We start from the raw sequence: 15,818 nt of genomic DNA on the forward strand, positions 1-15,818 counted from the left end.
TAGAATTTATTCCTTTGCAGAGCTCACAAAATACCTTTGAGAGTAACACTGCTATCAAATGACTGCTGTCATCAGTCCATCTCTAAATTATACTATGAAAATTATTCAGATTAACATTCCTCCATCCCCAGGCTTTTAGCATTGCTCAGTGTAACTCTGTGCATTTAAAGTAACTGAAGTAGAATGAGAAAAGTCAAACAAGACTGCTTGAAAATAACTAAGATTTTCAAACATCCAAGAAAAGTCACTTACGCATATTAAAGTGCTGTCACAAGCACAAAATCTCAATTGTCAAAAAACCTTTAGAAACAATAGAAATCAGGGAAGATTTGAAATGAGCTTAAAGATTAAAAAAGCAAATTACACTAATACAGAGAAAATACCAATACAGAATTACCTTAAAATATGCTAAAGAAGCATTGGCATTCAGAAAGAATATATGCTTAAACACACTGCAATTCTTACATGATCAAAGCAGCAGTTCAATAAACTAATTACAGTTACAACCCACTGCCAAGGTAGCCCTTGCTCACGGAAACATTTTCATCTTTCTGACATTGACCATGTTAGTTCTTTGTGGAAGTGCACAGGTATATTTTGTATACTTTGATAAGCTACAGCAAAGGACCAACATGAAGATAGGTAACTCTTGACAATTACACATCTCCTTGAAAAACTGAAATTAACACTCCTGTGCTTTAAAGATCTTCAGATTATTGATGAGAACACACACACTCTGTTTCCCGTAACCTGCTGCTTGGCTACAGTGGGGTCTAGAAATGAACTTTCACAGCCTCGTAGATACATATCAGTTCTAGGACAGTTCTATTTTTAAATCAAAATAACTCGCATAAGAGGACAAGAGGAGAGGCCAAGTTCTGTCTATCAGTACAGTTCTATTTATAAGTTGGAGTGACTTGCATGCAAGAAGCAAGGGGGACACAACTTGTTGTTGGGAACCTGTTTTGTAACTGTGTGCAATGGGTTTTAAAAAGAACAGCTACAACAGTTACTTGCTTTACCAAAACAACATCCAAATCCCAAGAGCCAAACAACTTCATGGTTTATCTACAGGACTAAGAGTGTGGACAAAGCAGGGCAGCCAAAACGTCAGCTTGCTCCTAAAATATGTAGAAATCCCCAAGCTTAATTTAACAAAAACTTGTGGCATTCAATGTTTACTGCAAGATCACTTTGCAGATGGACTGCTTAGTACTTCCTCTCCTGCACTTCAAGCAATATCCTACGCTATAATAAGCCAAAATTCAAGGTTAAACCAAGTATTACCCTAGACAGGAATGGAATTTGTGCTAAGAGGGTGGAAGGAAAATTAACACTAATCCCCTTTCTCTAACAAAATTAAAACCAAAAGTCATATCCCTTTTCTGTAGGATTTTTTTTTCTTTCAAATATGAAAGGAAGAATTTTGTGAGGATGTTAAAAGATTAGAAAAAAGGGTTTGAGCTCAGTTTTAATTCCTTTTCAAATTCCATAATTTGAGTAAAATAGCAGTTTAAAAACCTGGCAAGTCAAATATTGGCATTACTGACTATATTAACTCATACTGGGTATCTAACACAGCCTATTTACCAATGTACTCTTGGGTGAAAGGGCCCATTATGCAATGCCAACTTTAAAAATAAAGACCCAAAACTCATTTATTTTCAGGCTAAAATTATGAGAATAGAGGGGTGGCTACCTCGTAGTAACCATGCCTGATTACTGGCATGGCTACTGCAGACCTAACTACCAGTATAAAGATTTTCTTAGCCTAAAATCCCATGCTATAGCTTAGAGATGTCCAACTCCTCACTCCAACTAAATGGAGGTGTGCCATCAATTCAGACCTAGAATAATATTCCAGGGTAGAAGCAGAAATCCACCAAAAAGATAAGAGCCTTCTCATCACAGTCTTTATGAAGAGCTACACACTCTCCTGCACAAGCAGAAAAGTTACTGCAACTTCTTCAAGAGGACAAACACCTAACATTAGATAAAAGATTTATTATCACCTTTGAAAAAAAATTAAAAGAAGACATGGCAAAGCAACACAAATTTTAACTTAGGTTAACAACGTAAAAATATTTTTATATTAAGTCCAGGAACAAACATGAGATGGTGACATGAATCAAAACCAAGCTGTCTTGTCCTCACAATTACTTTAACATTTGTTAGCTAACTGCATTTAGGAGCCTCAAGGACAAACATATCCCTTGAGGTGGGCACCGAAGGGAGTGTGGGACTGAAGCCCAGAGTGCCTGGAAAGGTACTCTGAGGGAGAAAGAAAGCTGAGGATGAATCCCTTCCCTTGATTCTTCTTAAGCAGGTAAGTAAGTTTGCCTTAAAAATCCCTCAGCACCTGAAATTCGTAAGAATTTCTAAGTTTGTAATAAGTAGATACCAAACCAAAAACTAGCTAAGGAATAAAGAATCATAGCATAAAAATCCTACAAAAATTGTCCGTTCATTTGAGAGTAATTCTCTACTGACTGTGTTTGAAAATAACTACACAAAGGGAATATAGTTTGTATCCATGCTCATTAAAATCCTATTTACCAGTTGAGATACTTCAGGAATGATTCTGGTTTTGTTTTCACTCCTTTAGTGTTTTGCAAAACTTTTTCCTGTTATATACTAAGTGCTTTTTTAAGTTAAAGCCTAGAAAACCAGACTATTTTGCTAAGATGAGATAGCAGGTTTTATACTAAGCACACTTATTGTCAGGAAAGTTGGGTGCTTCCCATGTTTGCATTGAGGATACAAGAGGGCACAGCCCAGGCTGGTTCTCACAGGCTGTGTGGCAGCACCATGGCCAGGGGCAGGTGTGTGTCACCTTGCTATGGTGTCCCCTTCTCAGGGAGCCATCAGAGCAGCTGCCCAGGGCTCCTGGCACTGCAGGGACTCACCAGTGTGGTTATCACACAGCAGTGCCCCAGAACAGCTCATCTCTGTGGCTGGTGTCTCTTCAATCCAACCTAATTTAACCCCCTTGATTCAGCACACACAGGGGTAGTTCAGCCCCATATTCCCCAGCACAATTCTCATTTTCACAAGTACAGTGGAAAGGACAGAAGCTTCCCAAGCCAGGGAAATGGTATAAGCCTTCATGACAGGTTATTCACAAATTCACTGAACTAGCAAGTACTGAACAATCCAAATTTAGCTTTGATTCTGAGGCCTCAGGCTGCAAGTGGTTTTTTTAAGCCAGACATTCATCTGAATTTCACTGGTGATATCACAGCAGCAAGAAAAGCTGTTCTTTTAAGCAAAGGGGAAAAAGTTATGTTGGAGTAACTCTGCTTTGGGACCACATTTGGAGCATAACAACACAGTAAGAGTATCTAGAAGCTTTTCTTTCTCCCTAATTAGAGAGGAAAATGGGCTTCATGACATTTTGGTTAGGTGACAATTTCTTCCGCTCTTACCTTTTATTTTAAACCATAATATCACAAGTACCCACTGTAAACACCAATTTAAAACTGCAAGAAAAGCATTAAGTCACAGCATTAACTGAAAAATGCTTAACATTAAAACTTGAAGTCTCCATAGAGAAATAAAACCAAAAATTATTTCGAGTCTGACTATTATGCCATACAGTTCCTTAAGTGTTTACTGGAGCTGATATTTAACAGTCATCTGCCCAGGTGTTTTTTAAAGACAAAACTCCCAAATTTGATTCCCCAAGGAGATGCACTCTACACTGTTAACACCTACTGTAAGATTGTCTATAAAAATCTGTTTATATTTATGCATTGACAGCTATACTGCAATATAGTCCTGAGGTGAATCAGTTTATATAAGCTATTAAACTACAATTTTGGCCCTCCAGAGCAGAAATTTTCCTTAACGTTCTTCAGTTATATTGCATTCTGACAAAAATATTACCAATAAAACAATACTGGGGGAAGGGAGAGAACAGAGAGGGGCTGGTTCCCACTCCTGCCTTTCATAAAATATCTATGTTTCTCCTTCTCTATACTTTAGGAAGGAAGCAGTATCAAAAAATTAAGATATTTTAATGAAAAACAAATTATTGGTTTGGGTTTTTTTATACCTCTAATAACAAAAGCAGGAGTTTTTTTGGCCCAGCTACGACACACACAAAAATAGGTGAAATGATGGCCATAATTATTTCACAGAGTCCCAGATGACAGGCCATATCCTATTTACATTCAGGGCTGAAGGTTGGCCACAATTAGATTTCTCTCATTAGAAGATATGTGGATGGGAATAAATTCACAGATAATGGAGAGGCAAGAGAGACTAAATTGGAGGGAGTCTGGAAGAGGTCAAACAGGAAAATACATTACAGCTGATCAGACACAGTTATATTTATTTTCTCCCCACCTCTGTGCCCATGATTTGTGGTGTCCCAAAGTCTTTCAGCATCTCAGAGCAACAAATGCTTTTGCTTTGGTGTGATTTTTATTTTTTAACCTCACATAAGGAATAAAATTAGTTTGAAGTTTCTTTTCTTCCCAGCGTGACAAAAACAATTTAAGAACAAACATCACAGAACAATTTCCAGCTGCCCTAGGTCAGTGTCTATCAATTAAAAAATATTCACTTATACTTGCAATTATGAAATCATATTCCATACAGCTCAAAAGGAACGACTTCCATCTATAAAATCTGTCAAATATTTGCTTCAACAGACCTGAATCAAAATTGAGTGTTCCTTCCTACAATCTGCTGATCTGTAACACTATAATAATATAGAGCTCTGTGCCTAACACATATTATGAAGATTTAAAACAAACATCACCAGTACATTCAATTTTTCTATGTCTATAGAACTTCCAAGAAGCTTTTCAAACCTGGAACTACACAAAAGATTCTCCATTAAAATGTACTAATAAGAAAAAAACCCCAAACCATAGATGAGCACCACCTAAAACTGCCATTCCTTTAAGCTCAGTTTAAGAAATAAAGTCCACCAAAAACATCACTGAAGCTCTTGGGGGTGGGGTCAGGTGTACAGGATTCTATCCTTGTCTGGGTTTTGCAATAACAAATCAAATCTGTCATAAACAATACAGACTTTCCATCTTAGCCCAGGGCCAATTTAAACTTCTGAGTTGTTATAAATTAGAATAGCTATTTTTTAAAAAGGAGATTTTTAACTTCTCATACAATGAGGAGAAAAAACTTTGGAGTTAAGTAATTAACTAATGAAGTTTCATAATGGATCCTACAGCAACTGGAAACAACACTTGAAATGAGAAATAAAACATAAAAAATAAAAATGGATACAGCAGAAGGTATTAAAAGTATCAAACTTAGAGCTTCATGAAATCTGCAGACACCAAGGGTGTTCCCTTGTATGTAATTCAAGATTATACTTACTGAAATCAGTGAGGAAAAGTAAGGAAGAGTCATTCTTTCATTCTTACCATTCAACTGTATTTCACTAACTGGCAAAAAAATTGTTTTCCTCAAGTCAGGACTGTTTTGTCCATGATGCTAATTGGCATGTGATCTCCTTGTCTCACCTTGATGAGCAAACTTTTTTCTTTTAGTTTCTGCTCCATCCTATTGAGGAGGATAGAGGTGAGAGAGGGGCTGGGTGGGCATTTGGAGGGTACCAACCCATCTGGACAATCACTGCTGTCTGTGACCTCTGCACAGGCTTTGTGATAAACGCCAGCTACCCACACTGCAATACTACATTCTGTAGAAATGGACATAAAGAAGAAGGATTGACATGCTGAATTTTTCATCGTAAGTATTAAATTATTTCATAAATGAAAAAAATGCTAAGGAAACAAAACAAAAGATTTTTTGTATTTGGGTGGAGGTAAAAATTGAAAGGAAAAATGTCAGTAAGAGATGGCTACAAGCAACATGTTCCCTTTACCCCAAATACATTTTCCAGTTCCTCTTATTAGCAGGAAGGTGAGTGGGAGAAAGAAGCCACCACTCAAATAGCTGAAGAGTTAAGTTGTACTTTGCCATTATGGCATATACATCTTCTGTATACAAAGCAATGCTTAATGTGCATTTAAGCCCTAGAATTCCACATCTGCAAATTTCACAGTGGCACTGCAGAAATGCTTATGTGAACTTAAGCAGCAGAAAAGGAAAACATTCTTGTCTTTCTAAAACCACAAAGCAGCCCACATGGAACACACCAGAACCATTGGGAGTGATTCTCATCTCACACGTGTTGCAGCTGGGACAGGAGACAGAACTGAAAGGGGCACTGGATGTGGGGGTGTTGCCAGGCTGATGGAGAGGAGTAGTTTATGTGCACTGCACTCTTAATGTGCAGCCTTGCCCTCTACCAGAAATGCTGCCTTTACTCCTATAACCTGATGAATACAGAGCTGAAAGCCACACAGGAAAAGAAACCATACACAGCACAAGGTTGCAGAAGGTGGTTTCTGGGGGAAAAGGGGTTGTAAGATCTCCTTCCACATTATCCACACACAACAAATAACCCTTGTTGCTGCTGAACAGCTCTTTGTAATTATTCAGGCTAATTTTCATTTCAGAAATAATCGATATTGCTACAAACATGAAAAACATAGTCATTCCAATATAAAGAATTAAAACACATATAATGAGCACCACAGCATTCAAAGAACCTCATAAATGATGCCACAGAACTAGAACATTCCCTGAATCTAAAAGTCCAGTAGTTATAACTCAGATCTCACCAGGAGGGTGGGGTGAGAAATATAAACTTTATTTAAAAAGCACTCTTCATGATGTTGTTTTATTTAAGTGGCAGTGATCAAAACTCACATCAAGTAATATTGATGCATTACATCCAGAAACCTCAGTGCTGTCTCTAAAAAGATTCCAGCACTCCTTTTAGGAAATACCTGAAAGGGACAGTACCCTTGCCAAAATTTGAGATAGGAAAAGATCATTATATCAATCCTTACAATCCTATTGCCAATTTCCTGTCCTATTAAGGGATCATTACCTCCAGTTTCAAAAGGTTGTCAGAGTTAAAGAGAATTTTACTATTTCCAGTGTGAACTCCAGATAAGCAGACACTCAATGGATATAGAAAAGTTCACACCCACCAAGACATAAAAATATTCAAGGAAATCTCTTCTGGTCAGGAGTTTCCACTTAAAAACTGCGTATTTTCCCAAATACCAATCCACTACTACCATCTTATTCAACTTTTCCCTAGCTCTCTAAACTCTACTTTATTTTACTGGACAAAATATTTACTCCAGTGCTTTTTACCAATTACCCAATGGACATGAGGCTCTCTTGGGAACTTTCTGCAGTGCCAGTCCTAAACTTCTGTGAGGAATCCCAACCATTGCTGGATGGACAGATGCTTTTCCAAGGTGCAGAAAAAAGGAATGTTAACATGGGGACAACATTCATCATGTAAGCCCTTCAGTGTGCCAGTGGAAGGCAAAGGTCTGCTAAAGAAATGCAGGACAGCAAGAGCACAGCAGCCTCAAGCTCCCAGATAACTGAAGAAAACTGACTGGAGGGATAAACAAGCAGTTGAAAGGCTCTTCCTTCTCCCCAGCTCAGGATCCTTATCTTGCTCCACCTCTACAAGTGCTTTCCATCATCGTGTTTCTATATGGAGAGCTGCAAAGCATCGTCACCTGCACCTCCTTAGTCATACCAAACAAGATTCATACATGGAATATTCAGAAATATCAGCTCCTCTGGTCTCCAAAGAGCATTTCAGCATCACATTTATTATCATTTTCCAGGGTAGGTAAAAGTCACAAGGGTCTTAGAGAGCATGTGAGAGTATAATTTGCAGCTTTGCAGACAAAACTGTTAAAACCCTCTAATTCCCAGGTGCAAGTAATCCATATGATGGCATAAGCAAGAACACTGGCATTGGTTTCAACACAACATAGATTGAGTTTGAAAAACCAAAACAGTTAACCCTTGGGGCTGCCCAGTCTCTCCTTGTTAATTCAAGCTGGTGTGCTCCCTTCCCACTACTATTATAAAACTCTCCTTCTCTAACATTTAGAGCTCACAAGTTGTTACTTGGTCACCTTTCAGTTTCAGGTAAAGTCTCCTCAAAACAAATACTGCATTTCCTAAACTTTAAATATGTGAGAATATGGTGAAGTTTTTCAAGCTCAAAACAGGTGAATTGTTATAGCTATGAAAATATCTGAGAGAAAAACAACTCCTTTCACCCATGAACAACTGAAACTGCCACAGAGCATTAAAGCAAAGCTACTAATTTTTACTATAGCAATGATCAACTAAACCCTTAGTTTCCCCATTTTTCTCATTTCTGTTCACTGTTTTGAACTGCCTTATCATTAATCTGAAAACTCTCAAGAGAAGCAGTCTCTCTCTGACTTTGACCTTAAGACAATTTGTTTTAATATTCTTTTTCACTTAGCTCACACTATGATGCAGTGGATCATTACCAGAAAGAAAAATATTCCCTCTTGCTTGATATTTTGCTGTGCTCCATGAGCTAGCATTCCTGCTCTAAGAATTTTTCCAGCTCAGCAGTCATGTCCTCTGGCTTTTTCCCCAGAAAAAACTTACACATTGCATTATCCACATGCAATTTCCATGTTATTTATATAACAGCACTCACAGCACCTTCTTGCTACAAGAAGGACCCCAAATGTCTTCAACACTAACAACAATTGTTGTTCTGGTAACAGGTGACATTACCAGGAACAGTTTCCCCTAAGTTGCATCAATAAGGTTCACGTTGCACTATTTGCATGTGGCTTTGTGCTTCAGACCAAGTTTCAACTTCTATTTATATCATTTTGTAGCCAGAAAAGCAGTTTAAATTCAATGTTGGTCCAAATGACCATTAGCTAGAAATGTTATACTTAAGAAGTCCATTTAAAATTCTTAATAGTTGACCAAGTCATCTGATTAACCCCATCTGATACTTAAAATCCCAGGCTGGCAATAAATGCCTCATGGCAACATCATTATTATTAATGTGTTTAAAGAAAAGTCAAAGTTTTAAGCACATGCAGTATATGTAACACCTTCTAAGCACTAAAATGTTTCCAATTAATATAACAAGTTAATTTCAAGCTGTGAGAATTTACTGGAAAACACTGCTTCAAGTTGTCAACATTTTTCATAAATTCCAAGTGGACAGCATTGTTCACTCTTTGTAAAAGCTTATTAGACAATTGATAAATTCTGTTGGGCTAAACACAGAGAAATTCCTCTAAAAGTACAATCCCATCCTTCACTTTGTTATGTGCACCCAACTACATCATACGCATAAGGGAGAGCTGGCATCTTATTTTCCTGGTCCCATCCAGGGAGGTGCTCTGCCTCTGGCATTCCTGCTTCTAGTCACTCCAACTCCTTCAGCAGCTGGACCTTCTTGCCCTCCATGCCAGACCATTTCTTGGTCACAAACTCCACTGCAAAGCAGTTACTATTTTAATTTCCCCTGCACAGGCTTCAAAGCTTTTGGTTGTTCCCCTATTCATCCCTCCGAGGACATATTCCTTCAGTTTTTCATATTTTTGGATTACCAGCAATCTTATTCCTCACTTTTGTCTCAAGAGATATTGGGAAGAGATGAAATCCTTTCACAATTCTGACCTGACTGAGGGGAAAAAAAAATCCCAAAATGATTACACTTCCCATCACAACAACTTCTCTCTGCTGTACCAGAAGACTTCCCTGTCTCCTGCTCCAAGCAGCCAGGCAGTTCTGCTACTGGCTGGATGTTAAAAACCAGGGTAGTTTCTGTTCAGAAGAAATACCAAGTCATCAGCATTTCTTAAGCAGCCTGCTCCAAAGTGGCTGGCAGCCCTGCATCTTCAGACAGACTTGGTTAGTTTTCTTCCCTCCTTTGGGGTGATCTCTTGATGTTGCTGGAGAGGTTTACTGGAGTGCAGGGGCTTTCCCTGCCCTTAGCCTTGGATTGTTTCTGTGAGCAGCCAGTGCTTGAAGGGAGGTTTCCTTTATTACCTCTCCTCCAACAGGTGCTGTCCAGAGGACACAATGACCACATAATGGGTTTGGAGCCCAGCCCAGAAGCTTTGCCATCTTCTGCTGGGCATCATCTTGCCCTGTTACTTCAGAAGACAGGAAAGTGTGTTGGAACATAAACCTCCTTCCCAACACTTTGCATATGAAATTGCTGCATTAAGGAATAAAAAATTTTCTTGTAATTAGAGGAGAAAAATTCCAAATTGTCATCTGTGTGAAAGGCAGGAAACATCAACAACTAAACCCCAAACTGTTACTAGGTTCAGGGTTTTTTTCCTGTAAGTTTTTTTTCAGTAGAAATACAGAAAGTAACAACCAGTAGAAAGCAGTTCACTTACAAAAACGTCCAAATAAGAAAAAACCCAAAACACATTGGTCACTGATACTAGGAGAAATTAAATAGGAAGAATTTTGCTGAATGCTGATGTTATTGATGGCCACTACCACAACATTTCAGTGGTACTTTATTACCAAGGGGCTTTTGTTTCTATTTACTATATGACTGTCTGATGGCATGGAGTAAGATAAAATAGATCTAACTACAACCTGAAAGAACAGCCTGTCTTGCTGAAAACCATTAATGTGATTTATGTATTTATGAAAATGTCCTAAAAGGAATAGTGTACAATGGGTTCCTAGCTAAAGCAATATTCAACTGCCAAGAATAGCTGTGCTAGCTGACTGCTACTCCAGAAGACAGAAGAAAAATAGCTTAATTTCCTCCCATGTTAGGAGTTTTCACATTTACACAGCAGACAACTTAAATTGGAACTCCCCATTATGATAATGCTGTTTAAACACGCACATTTGTAGAACATTTCTCTGCTTTACCTCCCAGCAAATTGCATCTAATTACTCCACCCAATTCTCACACACAATTTACATACAATTTTGTAAAATTTTTATGTAAATTGTCATTTTTACATCAAGTGAGGCTCATATTTAAATTTTTAACATTGCCTCTCCCCTACCTACCAATCACTGCACTTTTGTCTTCTGACTGCAGTGCTTTGAGTAGAATTTCATGCTTTATAAAATATATGTTTGTTTTACAACTGAAAATCCTGGCTACAGCTTTAAATATAGGAACATGGGAGCACCCCCTCTGTTAATAACAACCTCCTCTGGGACTTCTAATAATCATAGCACAAAAAAGGCAAAACCCATCCATTTACTATGCAGTTACACTGTATTTTTATCTTCACAGTGGAGCTCAAAAGATCTCTGATCCATTTCTTGATGCACATCAAGGCTAAGTATGAACACAGTTAAAAATGGATTATGAAGTGCACACCACTAGAGGCAGTTTTACTATCAGCTGAAGAACCAATGCTGACACTGGATTTTTTCCTTTTTTTTTCTTCCTACTGGTTGACAATAAACCTTAATTCCCATTTAGAGATCAAATTTTGGAAGAGGGACCACTTATTTCCCAGTCACAGATCCTGGCTATAAGACACTATATGGCAAAACTGTAAAAGAAAAATATAACATTTTCCAAGTCAGTCAAGTTATTTTGTTTGGGTTTTGTGCCACAAACTTCTATACAGACTCCAACAGGCTCCTCAGTTACTCTTGTATCCTCCATTAGGTGTAAGGTTAAAAAAAAAAGCTTCCACACTTCCCAAATTCCAGGACCTGGCACTGCATATACCTGGATCAGCAAACACCAAGTAAAGGTTAACAGTGCTTAATCATTTCACAGGGTTTCTGTAAGGACCACTTATCCTCCAGCGGCTCTACACATACCACGCTGTGCATCACTACCCAAGCATCACATCACGCCACTGTCTCCCAACTGAGTCTCAGCCTCAGTTTGGGTTGGGTTTTTTCCAGTCCTTACTTCTGGCTATTTCTATTAACTCAATTTAGCTTTAAACAAAGAGTCCTACAGATGCCAACTCTAATTTCCAAGCCTTTATATCACAGTCCTGACCAGACAGATAACTGGCACAAAAGACTGAAGTGGTGAACTAGATTTCTAAAATGCTACCATCTGATTCTCATCCCACACAAATATGTAATTTAAGTAATGAAAAAAGCTTTCGTCTCAAACATCAGGTTGTTCAAAGCTCTTGAAATAAGTAAAATGTTGGAATTTGGATTGAGTCATGACAAGTTAAAGCTATAACAGTAAGAAATAACCTTCTGAACAACAATAAAAAGAACATCCTTAATGTCAAGCAAAGAGAAAGCAATTACATTTTCAGACAAAGACTGTCGGTTTAAAAATATACAATGTAAAGAAATAAAATGGTTTTAGCTCTGTTAACAATTTTTTGGATTCTTCATATATTTTTAAGCTTTACGTTATTTATAATGTTTTATATTTCACCTTTCTTTCATCACAAGAAAATTAGACCTAGTTTGTTAATGGAAACTTCTGTCAGTAAAATTTAAAGGAAAATGTATTTGTCTCAGCTATTAAGACATGTGGTAACTCACATACTGGTGATTTGATACTGGACATTTCATCTTGGTATGTGCTTTAAGTACACACTACACTAAGCTGCTAAGGAAACAAGAATAGGAATTAAATACTACAGCAGAGCTCAGGACAAACACAGGCCTCATGCATGGTGACAGTGGGGGCACAAAAATTGGGAAGAAAAATGGCCATCATTGATCAGTAGAACTCTGAGCTTTTCACTACAGGTAGTTACCAGTCAGTTGTCACCACTGACTAATAAGTCAGTACTACATGAGGATAAGCAGAAAGCAGAAGAAATGACTAGCAAGCAAGAACATTTCTAGCTGTTTCCTGGAAAAATTACTCTTCCATTCTCCCCTCACTATGGGCAACAGAAGGTTCAATTTCATGTTGGCCATGAGCACAACACAACAGGGAAGCAGCAGCACAACTGAGCTTTGAACCTGCTGCAGTGCTGTATATCTAACAGTCTAATTCAGTTTCCTTGAGTCAAAAGCTTTGTTACATATATTCCAAGAATTAAACAGCCAGCCTTGGCAAAAATCCCTCAAAAAAGAAAAAAAAAGGCTTTTCTCTTTCTTCACTCCTTTCTCATGTAACAGTAGATTACCAGAGCTTCCAAGTCCCAAGAAGATTAAAAATAAGAGCCCTGCTTCCTCCATTAAATGCACTGAGCTCAGGAGAAGGCATCTGAGACTGTCCCAGTTCAAACAAGGAAAAGGGATTAAAGGCAGGTAGTGCCAGCTTCAGCCATTTACACATCTATTTTCTGTTTCCTCCACAGTTCACACTGAGAATTTTCTGCTTTATTTAAATTTATTCTACTTTTAAAGTTTAACAGCTTTGCCAAGGGGCTTTTGTTCCAGTTCGTATCTCAGCTGCTGGTCACAGCATGAGAGCTTTGTGCAGCCACTTGGAAGACTTGGAAGTAGGATCAAAAATGTTTCTTTTCCACTAAAATGGTGGTGGCAGCTGCAGGACCAGTCTTTGCCCTTCTCATCCACATTAGAGGAACTGGGATGACACCATACAATGCTTGTAACAGCAAAATTCAGAGCACTTGTAAACATTTGTATTTAGAACACAAAACAAAAACATAGCATGGACAAATCAGGCAGCACAGATTAGTTCACTAAAACCTGTTGCATTGCAAGATACTTTAAACATGTCACAAGGTCCAGCAAACCTGAAACTTAAATAGGAGACAGTTCTGCCAAATGCTTTTATTGAAAAAGAAAAGTGAACAATAAAAGGCTTTTGTTCTATTAAGCAACACTTTCTATGTCCAATAAGCTGAACTTCCACGGCCGGGGGGAACAAGGACAAATCTGAGACCCAGAGTGCAACCACCTGATCAGATGATAGCACAGGTCTGTAAACATTTGATTCCCACAGTCCCAGTGCTCACATTTGCTTCTGTAGGTGATGACAACGAGAAGGAACAACTTCTGTCCAGTTACAGTACAAAACCAGGAAAACAGAACTCCAAGTAAATCATGAATTCAAAAAGCATTTGGACAACACTTTCAGGCACATGGTGTGATTCTTGGTGTGTCCTGTGCAGGGCCAGGAGTTGGACCCAAAGATCTGTATGGATCCCTTCCGACTTGGGATATCCTGTGATTCCATAATTCTCTGTACGGCTTGCCTTGTAACGTGCCAATGAATACAGCTAAATGTGACCCAGGCAGAAGGAAAGAAATCCAAAAAACAGATGCAGGAAAAGAAAATGAGAGAAGTAGCAAGCACATTCCTGTCCAAACCTTTGGGATTCTCATAATTTTGTTCATCTTATTCTAACCTGACATAAGAGAAAGAGGTGTACACCAGAACATTTCTGGACTAAACCCAAGTGAATAAGGAAGAAGTTGCAAACAGATTTGCACCATTTGAAGGTTATAAACTTCTCGTGCCATTTCAAGTAGTATTTTAGAGGGAAAGTGGATAATGATTCATACACCAGCACTATACACTACTAATACAGGCATAAGAAGACAACATACCTCTATTTTTCTTTGAAGTGATTAATAGTTGCTCATTCAACTGATGAGGACATGGCTGAACACAAAGGTCTGCACAACTGGTATTTGCTAAGCATGGACATGGAATAAAATTGCTTCTAACCACAGGTGAGCACAGCTCAAAATAACTGACAGAGGATTTTTGTTTAAGAAGAAGCAAGTTCTGTGGCAAGTGGTCTTCAGTTGGAATGTTCTTGTAACATCAAAGCTGTGTAAAGCAGACGTCCTAAGTGATAATGTCTCTCATGTGATTCATATGAAGAGTTGCTGTTTATTTGCTCACATAAAGCAACATCTATGATGTGGAACACCAGGGAAATGCACAACAGCAACTCAGATGAATTAAAATAGGCGCCAAAACAGTGAAGACAAGAAACATAAGAATGTAGATAAAAAACATTCTCTGCAAGTGCTCAAACAGATTAGACAACTCCAAACATTTTACAGTGTAGCATTCTCTGTGTTATACAGTGGTAAGCTCAGCATTATAGTGATATGTTAAGAATAAACCCAAAACAAACACTGGCATGTAAACTCAGGGAATGAACAAAAATGGGATTTTTAAGGTTTTACCTTTCTAGGGTTTCCTGGAGGGTAGAATTTGTGGTATATCTAAAAATAAAGAAATTACATTGAATAGAGTTAAAACTGGTAGGCAATACAATCTCTACAGTAGCAAAAAATAAACACAGTGTTTAAATAAAAAGATAGCATTAGTAGGGTCTCCTCTGGAGGAATCCAAAGACCACCAGCACTCCATAGCAAAGGCCCCAGGAACACACACACTACACCTTACAGATAATACAGTTTGGAACATGAGCATCAAAAGTATGAAGGCACAATACACCTACAGCTGACTGATATCACAATAAGGGCTTTGTATCCCATAGAATGAAGATATCATTATGTCACAGGGATATTGCACATAACAAGCTGTTTTCAACCCAGAGTCCTACAAAAAAAACAAGCCCTGTATGTCCTGGAAAGTTGCTCAGTTTATCTGAAGAGATCCATGCATTGTCATGGGGCAAAAGATTATATACCTCAAAAAGAGAAAAAAAACACAACAACAACAAAAAAACCCCATGGCTGTGACATACTGATATGCCTGGCAGAAGGAAGGAAAAGGCAAGCCCAAAGCCTGCAAAGCCCAAAAGAGAGCATGACATCTCTGCAGTTCTGCCAAAACCTACAGAGAAGCAAAAAAACTGCAAGATGAAGCCTATGGAGAGAAAAACAAACAAATAAGCCACCACAAAAGCAGAGAGGAAAAACCCTGCTCTTTACTTTTAAGCACCTCTGTGCTTTACATTTGAGATTCCACCCACAGTGCTTGACCGAATGCTTTTCAACAAGGAAAGCAGTCAAAGAAATGACTGCATAAACAATTTCTTGGCAGGGGTTGGGAAAGAGGCCAAGCAGATATCATGGAA

The 15,818-nt window shown here is 38.3% G+C and overlaps 1 protein-coding gene across 2 annotated transcripts in view; it reads right to left on the reverse strand.

The window, feature by feature from the left end:
• ANK3 (ankyrin 3) overlaps positions 1-15,818 on the reverse strand; it is a 353,784-nt gene that overhangs the window by 299,644 nt on the left and 38,322 nt on the right. The window contains exon 2 of one of the 2 annotated variants that reach the window (XM_071564342.1): positions 14,959-14,997. The exons of the other annotated variant lie outside the window; for it this stretch is intronic. Coding sequence (XP_071420443.1) covers positions 14,959-14,997 — 39 coding nt within the window. The remainder of the gene's footprint in view (positions 1-14,958; positions 14,998-15,818) is intronic. 2 annotated transcript variants of the gene reach the window in all.

This window comes from Pithys albifrons, chromosome 9 (genome assembly GCF_047495875.1).
Source record: "Pithys albifrons albifrons isolate INPA30051 chromosome 9, PitAlb_v1, whole genome shotgun sequence".
Classification (NCBI taxonomy): domain Eukaryota; kingdom Metazoa; phylum Chordata; class Aves; order Passeriformes; family Thamnophilidae; genus Pithys; species Pithys albifrons.